This window comes from Scyliorhinus canicula, chromosome 17, assembly GCF_902713615.1.
Source record: "Scyliorhinus canicula chromosome 17, sScyCan1.1, whole genome shotgun sequence".
NCBI classification, from domain to species: Eukaryota; Metazoa; Chordata; class Chondrichthyes; order Carcharhiniformes; family Scyliorhinidae; genus Scyliorhinus; species Scyliorhinus canicula.
The window spans coordinates 43981996-43990658 of NC_052162.1; the positions used below are offsets into that span (position 1 = coordinate 43981996).

The 8663-nt window shown below is 43.8% G+C and overlaps 1 protein-coding gene across 1 annotated transcript in view; it reads right to left on the reverse strand.

Moving 5' to 3' along the window:
• The window catches only part of LOC119952013 (cysteine and histidine-rich domain-containing protein 1-like), a 32921-nt gene extending 24651 nt beyond the window's left edge, over positions 1-8270 (reverse strand). The window contains exons 1-2 of the mRNA XM_038775476.1: positions 8083-8270; positions 2973-3022 (exon numbers count right to left, since the gene is read on the reverse strand). Coding sequence (XP_038631404.1) covers positions 2973-3022; positions 8083-8146 — 114 coding nt within the window. The 5' untranslated portion in view covers positions 8147-8270. The remainder of the gene's footprint in view (positions 1-2972; positions 3023-8082) is intronic.
• Positions 8271-8663: the final 393 nt, after the last annotated feature.

Here is an 8663-nt window from a genome sequence, read left to right on the forward strand (position 1 = left end):
GAGAGAAGAAAGAAATAACTTATATTTACATCATGTGTTTACAACCCGTGGATGTTTCAAAAGGTTTTGCAGTCAACTTAGTACCTTTTGATGTGCAGTCATTGTAGTAATGTCGGGAAACATGGCAATTTGCACACACGCAGAATGAGAATGTGGAGCGTTACAGGGAAAAGACAGGAGAATGAACTTGGTAAGTTGCTCATTTGATAGCCAATGCAGACGTGATGGGCCAAATGGCCTTCTTCTGTGCCTTAACAGTTTTGCTGTTCTCTGATTCTGAAATAAATGACCAATTAAGTGTTTGTAGTGATTTAGGCTATAGGACAGTGGTTCCCAACCTGTGGTCCGCGGGGAAAAAAAATACGATTACGTGTGCCTCGTTATGTACCATAATTGATATTACGCAATTAGTTGCAGTGTAATTTGCTTCACAAACATCTTTGTGTAATATTATTCACAATGTATTTGTGAGTGCGCATCAGAAACTATGAGAAATAGCTGTGTTTTTAATACCCGTTGATATATAAGTTTGACTCCTGTCAGCCACAGGTTAGGTAAGAAATAATGGGTGGAATTCTCTGAAAATGGGCGTTGTCCCCATGCCCGTGAGAAAACGTGCGCGAATCACTGTGGACTTTCCTGGAGAAAGTCCAGAGTGATTCTCCGTTTCGAATGGGACTTGCAGGGCCCCGGAGTAGTCCATGCTGCTCCGGTTGCCGATACGGGGCCCTGAACTTCAGACCGCAGGTTCGCGCATGCGCCCGGCGGCCGCCTGTGGCAGCGCCAGCACAACTTGGTGGACCCACACAGCAAGCCGGCCCCCAACAATATTGGCCCCCCCCCAGATCGCATGCGCCCGCCAAACAGTGGCCCCCGATCGCGTGCCTGGCCGTCCCCGCCCCCCCACCAGGGCGGCCGCAGATGAGTGAACCACGCCGGCAGAAACTCGGCCATATGCCGGCGGAGAATCGCCGCGGGGGTCTCTTTCAATGGCTCCCGACTGCGCCGCCTCTACCGCGCGTGCGAGACTGGCGGCGATTCCCGGTCAGCGGATAATCGCGGAAAGGCATCAGACCCGATCGCCCCTGCGACGAGCACAATTATGCCATGGCAGCTCGGAGAATCCCACCTATAATGTTTAAAATGGCTTGAGTACATTGTGGTTCACAAAGGCTTCTGATGATGATCTGTGGTCCACATAAAGGAAAAGGTTGGGAACCACTGCTGTAGGATAGTTACTTCAAAACACTAAGGGAAATCCCCTGTTCTTCTTTGTCAAGTGCAAAGAATCTTTAACATCTATCTCAAAGGTCAGACGGGATCTTGGTTTAACATCTCATGTGATAGGTGGCTGTATAAATGCTTAACCCTAAACTAGTGCTCTTCCTTGGTGTTAGCAGAGTGGTAGCAATCTGCAATGTTACTGCCTGTTGTGAGTAGGTTGAACCTCTTGGAACATATAACAGTTGAGTGCTGAGATGGACATATTTTGTTACCACACAGAGCAAGAGCTCAAACTCATTTCTGCCACTTGGTTCAGAGATGGTAGGCTTGTGAGTCCTGCAGTCTAACTTTGCAGCTCCCCAAATTGTAAATTGCCAATGACTTGCATTCTCAATGCTGGAAGCTCACCACCATTATACTAATTTGGCTGATACTCCAAGCTCTGGTTCTGAGTGGGTTAGTATGTTTTGCCCACTGCCATTGTTCCTCTCAATACTAACCCTACATAACATAAAATAGGGCATTTCAGAAACACAACCCTCGTGATGATGAATCGAATGTATAACTATCTAACAATGACACATTTGATATCAATCATCAATTCCTAGTCCATGCTGATCTCAGTTAAGGCAAAAATAGAGCTACTGTAGCTCTATCACCCCAGAGATAGGGAAGGACCATATTCGCGAGGGTTACTATTCCTGGATATAGATAGGTTAAATGTAAAAGATTATGGCAGTCAGTGGGAAAAACCTTTTATTCATACACAGTGCATTCCACTGCCTTATAACTTTAACTAAATTAGTGACTGAAGTAGATTATCACATTGTTGTCTGTGGGATTTTGCTTTCTATAAATCGATTGTTGGGTTTCCTATGTTGCATCAGTGAATACTGTTAATTGTATGAATTAAGGTGAAAGATATACAGGTGGAAGGCATTCATTAGATGATTACTTGTGCATATCAACAACCTCCAAAATGTCATTTTAATTTAAAATTTTCTAAGGTTCCTTTAAAATTTCTTCTTGCTACAGTGCCACTTTCGGGGATAGTTCATTAGTTTATTTGATTGGTATATTCAAAAGGTATAAAGAAATACTGATTATTTGATTTTTAGTGGCAATGTCACTTGGCTAGTAATCTAAAGGTGCAGGCTCTGGCGAGCTGGGTTCAAATCCCACCATGACAATTGGTGGAATTTATATTCAATTAATATGAAGGTGTTGCAGAGAAAGGAGCTACATGTTTGTAATGTTTCACTTACAACTGAGTATGTGTTGGTCTCTTCCTTCACGGGAGGAGAGTTAGGAGTCTAACAACTACGGGGCAGACTTTTAAAGCCCCTCCTGTTGGCAGGGTTTTCCGGTCTGCTAAAGTCAATGGACTTTGGAATGGCTCACCGCCTTTTACAGCCCCAGCCCCACCGTGGCAGAGCTTTAAAATTAGATACATGCTTCAAAGGTACTTTAATGGTTATAAAGCTCTTTGAGGCATCAGTTGGTCATGAAAATGCTGTATAAATTCAAGCCTTGCTTTTTTTCCTAATGCCCTATAGTAAGATATCCTGTCAACATTCACTGTTCAGGTTCCCATGTGTGGGATTTGATACTGTGGGTGAGTAAAGAAACAGGCCGCTAAGTCACATTAAGAGGCTGTATTCAGATCACACTCATTTTGCTGCAATCCAATTTAGTCTGTTTAGCAGGATTTAATTATATCCCGAAATAGATTGTACTTTTGAACCTACCTTGAGCGCATCATGGAAGATGGGAACGCCTGGGTGATAACAGCAAGCATCTGTTGGAGAAAGAGTTAGAAGTTTATAGTGAACATGATGAAATAAAAGTGTGAAAGGAAACACCAATTGAAATTATGCACGGTTCCTTGACAGAGAGCACCAGGGGATGTGTTTGTTCTTTATCTCATTGTTTCCCTACTAGTACAAGAATTAAATCAAAATGAACTAAACTATCTTCTTGTCCACCTCATTCTCATCTTGCATCTGGAACTTTTGTTTTACTTGATCCTAGAATGTGGACATCGCTGGGATAGTGTGCGGTCCATTCGAGTCTCACAGACCCGGAGTCCCAACACAAGTGAATTAACTAATAATTTGTATAAAGTTTCTTCTCTCTCTCTCTCTCTTTCATTTTCTTGTTTCTCTCTCTTCATTCCCCTATCTTTTTGTTTTTGCTGCGTTTCCATTTCTCTGTTTTTGCTGCATCTCTATTTCTATTCATTTTAATTACCTTTCATGCTCTAGCTGAAACCAAACTCTCCAGCTCAATTGCCCCACCAGAAGACATCTCTGATGCTATACTATCTCAACGGCTCCCCTGTGCTCCTCGCACCTCCATCAAATTTAAATGTTTGGCAATCACTTCAAGTACCTTCACCTTCTTAGCTGTAACTGGTACAGCTAATTTTCATTTCCCTACCATTTTGACTAGCGAGTCTTTGCAAAGCCCATCTAAATAAACCAGAGTTAAGTCTTCGACCTGAAGAAAATGCTTAACAGCTTCCAGAGCCATCCAGTTCACTCACTACTATATGTCTCTTTTCATTCACACTGTAGGCCAAATTCGCCGGCGAGCCCCCAATTTATGTTACAACACCCTGGGATTGTGCGCGATAAATTCTAGCCGCACAGACCCTGTAGTTCCAACACAACTGAATTAACCAATAATGGGACTGAAGACTAATAAATCCCCAGGGCCTGATAATCTACATCCCAGCGTACTGAATGAGGTGGTTCTAGAAATAGTGGATGCATTGGTGGGCATCTTCCAGGATTCTATAGACTGTGGAACAGCAGGATTAGGATATTGAGTTGGACGATCAGCCATGATCATAATGAATGGTGGAACGGGCTTAAGGGGCCTAATGATCTCCTCCTGCTCCTATTTTTTCTATGTTTCTGTAAGGGTTCTGAGATATTTGCCCTTGACCGCTCCAATGACTTGCACCAGATTTGTAAGTGAAAGAAACTGTTTATTTATAACAAAAACAGAAATAAAACATGCAATAATTTTAATGGAATATCGGCCAGCTAATCTACTACTCCCCCCTTTTATCGTGTCACCCTCTAACAAAACACACACAAGGCAGACACACACGCAGGGAGGGGGAGGGTACAATAATAAGTGGATTAATATAGAATGGAAGATGAATGTCCTTGCTGTTGTGGTTGTTGCAGAAGCAGGCTATCCTCCCAGGATACCGAGTGATTAGAACCACTGTTGGGATAGCTAACGAGCGTCTTCTGGCAGAAGCATTCAGTCAGAAACCCCAGGCTGCAGGGTTTCCTCTGGGGGAGTCACTTTAACTTTTATTACCCTGGGTCTTCACTCAAAAGAACAGCCTCAGGCCTGTGTAATTCTTACTTTTTTCCACCTCCACCAGAATGACGAAGAGCCATTCTGAGATAAGAACAGAGTTCCCTATACAAGATTTTTTTTTTAAAAAGTTTTTAAACAATTGACCCTTCTTTCAGCTAGTGCCTTGTCTGGATTTCCTTTTTTCTTTGTCTCCTCTCAGATCCAGTTCTCAGCCTGGGTTTTACTCTTGGTTTCCAGACTCGCTAGAACGTCCTCCAGCTTTACTGAGGAGAAAACAAAGTCTCCAACTGCGATTTTGAGAGAAGTTTTACCCTTTCAGGGAGAGAAAAGCTTAAAAGAACCTCCTTCAGCTCGGAGTTCAAACCAAAACATAAACCTGGAAACAACAGTGTGGGGAAATATTAAAACCAAGTTTTGAAAATATTGTAACTGTGGGAAAGTCAAATAAAGAATTAGTTGGGTTGGAGATGAAATACAAGCTTGCATTGTTCCTCGTCAAGGTCAGATTATAGATTTGTAGTTTGGTGATGATAAAAGTGAAATGTTACACCAGACTTTCAGGTTCCAGACTGCAAATGTGCAGAGTCAGTAAGTTAGATACCAGTGTGAGTGCTGGTATGGAACACCATTCAGAAGTCACAATTCAAAACTCGTAAGCCAATTAAGGGCAGAGAGGAGGGCTATACCAGAATGTGCAGGTAAAAAAGCTCCTAGTGCACGTGGAGCTCTCTCGCTTCTTCATTCTCTTGCCATCGTTCTCTTTCTTTTGCTCTGCTGGGCTTGTGTCTTTTTGGTTTGTATTTTGAAAAAGTGTACTGACCAAGTTTTGCAATAAACTGAATCTCAAACTACCACCGGACCCCGTCTCTTATTAGAAAATAAGAGATCATACGCACAGTCTCACAGAGGAACGAACATTCCAGAATAGTCAGCCCCAATCAGCATAAATTATCAGCTAAGCTCCAGCATTCTGAAACAGTACATTGGCCACCAGCCTAGTCCATCAAGAGGTGTCATTATTGATGTCATACCAAACAGCATATCCTTCTGGAGTGCCCTGTTTTTTTTTTAAATTAAAGGTGAAGTCCATGTTAAAGGCATAGGTCCCATTAATTGAACAGGTACAAAAATTGAAATAGCAGAATAACAGAAATTAAAAGGAAAAGATAAGGGTTGGACAGGGATTAACAGGAGAATCCTTGCACTGGCTGGGCAGGCATTTATTTCCAATCCCTAGTTGCCCTTGAGAAGGTGGTGGTGAGCTCCTTTTGTGAACCACTGCTGTCCTGGAGTTTAGGTACATCCACTGTACTATGTGGAAGGGAAGTTTAAGGATTTTGACCCAGTGACAGTGAAGGAATGGCTATATGTTTCCAAGTTAGAATGTTGAGTGCCTTGGAGGGGAACTTGCAAATAGTCATATTCCCATGTGTCTGCTACCCTTATCCTTCCAGATGGTGGAGGTTGCGGGTTTAGAATGTGCTGTTGAATGAGCCTTGGTGAGTTGCTGCAATGCATTTTTACTCCTTACTTCTCAGTTTTACTCTTCCTCCTTAAATCTACAGGTTCTGTCACAAACTTTGCATAATAATCATTTCCAATTTACCTTATCTTCACATTTGTTCTTCCAAACTCGGTTATGCCTTCCATAATGGGCACTGGCCCATCAAATAGATTTAAACAAATAAATGCTGGGAAAACAATGTTGAATACATCATGCACCCTGGTTTCCAGCCAATCAAATAACCATTTACAATCTCAGTCCAACAGTGTGGATTGAAGGCTGGGAAAATGTTGACTTTAACCAGGCTGGAGATCGGTTGGAATAAACCATGTTCCGGAAGGCTGAGGAAACTTCACATATAAACTAAGTGTAAGCATATAGAAGTATGATACCAATATTTTGACACTAGCAAAATGGGGAGTGAGGGGGCAGTTAGAGCAGGGATAGGGTTAGGGGTTTGGTAAACTGAGACTCTTGGAATCTTCGAGCAGAATGGGCAGGCAGGTGGAAGATGCAGTTTAAGGCTATGCATTTTCAGAGGAAAAGCAAAGACACAGAGTACAGTCAATGAAAAGGCACTAAAGGTTGTGCACCAAGAGAAAGTTCAATAGCACAGTTTCAAAATGACATAGATAGGTTGGTGGAATGGGTGGACAAGTGGCAGATGAAATTTAGTGCATAGAAGCATAAAGTAATTAAATTTGGTAGGACAGACATGGAGAGAAAATATAAAGTATAAGATACAAATCTAAATGGTGTGTAGGAACAGAAGGACCTGGGTTTAAATGGGCATAAATCATTGAATCCTACAGTGCAGAAGGAGGCCATTCAGACCATCAAGTCTGCACCAACCCGCTGAAAGCACCCTACCTAGGTCCACTCTCACGCCCTCTCCTCGTAATCCCACCTAACCTGCACATCTTTGGATACTAATGGGCAATTTAGCATGCCCAATCCACCTAACCTGCACATTTTATGACAGTGGGAGGAAACCGGAGCACCCAGAGGAAACCCAATCATGTAGATAAAAACATTAAAAAACAGTAATATTATAAACATGCACTTGTAATACAATAACAAAGTAACAATACACCTAGAATTTAGTAGTTAAATTAAAAATTATAAATAATATAGTGCAAATTATCAGAATGTCAGGTTCGAGATAGGAGATGGCACTTGAAGCAATAAATTTGGGAAGGCAAGAGGAGATTGCATAAAGGCTTTTAGAATAATGAAGGCTTTTGAAAGAGTGAACGGGGGAATTAACTCTAGCTGGGGAATCTGTGATATGAAATCGGTGAGGAGAGGCTGTGACTTTCAATCGTCATTAAATGAATTGAGAGGAGCTAGCAGAAATGTCATACGCCGGAAGCTGTGGCGGTCTGCAATGCGTTGCTTGGGGGAGTAGTTCAACGGGACATTCTTCAAGGGGAAAATAGTTAAACATTTGAAGCAGCTGTGGGAAAGGGCCGGGCAGTGGAAGTCGCTTCAGCAAAGAGCTAAGTGCACCCTAAGCATGGGTTAACTAGCCTGCTATTTTCACGGAGCAGCACCACACAGGATAATTAAAGCCTTTACTGCCGAGCCATTGGCGTAGAGCGGTGACCCAATCAAACAGTGCCACCTTCGGAGGGTGAGTGGGGATAAAGATGTCAGTAACGAATAGGAGGAGGTTGACAAACATGGAATGTGATGCTCCTTGGAGGGAAGGCGCTATACATAGAGGAAAAGAAGGCGGTGCTTGCACCAGCCTCCTTGGAGGGAAGGCGCTATACATAGAGGAAAAGAAGGCGGTGCCTGCACCAGCATAGCGAGCAGCAGAGAAAGCTGCAACCCGAAATAGTCCAAGCACTAAACCAGCTGCCTTGCCCGGCCTAATAACGAATGTTGTCCACAAAACTGGACGACAACAAAGTAAATGATCTCGATCTTGGGAACACCACTAACTGCGGGAAAAGCCGGCCGGATTCTAGACAAGAGTCTGTTTAGATGGCTGAAGTTTGTCACTCGCTCACCCTGGCTGTTGCTGTCGGGCTGGTAGCACTGCCCGCAGCCTCGGTTGTAACACAGCTCCGACATCCTGTCGCTTCCCACTTGGCGAGTGCTTCCCGGGGAATAACGAGCGAGACGCCGCTGCCCTCTGAAGATTTCGAGACTCCAGGAAGATCGTGCGCCGTCTGGAAGGAGTTCTCCGGGGCGGCGGGCGGGCGGGGGGGGGGGGGGGGGCGGATTGCGTGTTGCCTAAAGATAGTCAAACACCACACACGCTGCTGTCCGTCACAGAGCCGAGCTGACAGCTTCAGGGGGGAAGCGCGTAGACAGGACAAGAGATTAAAATGAAACTTGGACCTGAGTGATTAAAATGAAACTTGGACCTGAGTTAAAGTTAGGGCAGATAGTTCTAACCGATCCACGGGCCCAAGTGCTCCAATTCCCCGGGGTATTTCGTCGAATCATAGAATGGTCAGAGCAGAGAAGGAGGCCATGCGGCCCGTCCTTTCAGTACTGACCATCTGAAGGAACAATTTGTATAGTGCCGCTCCTTTGTCTTTTCCCCACAACAATGCAGGTTCTCCTCTCCACCACCCCCCCCCCC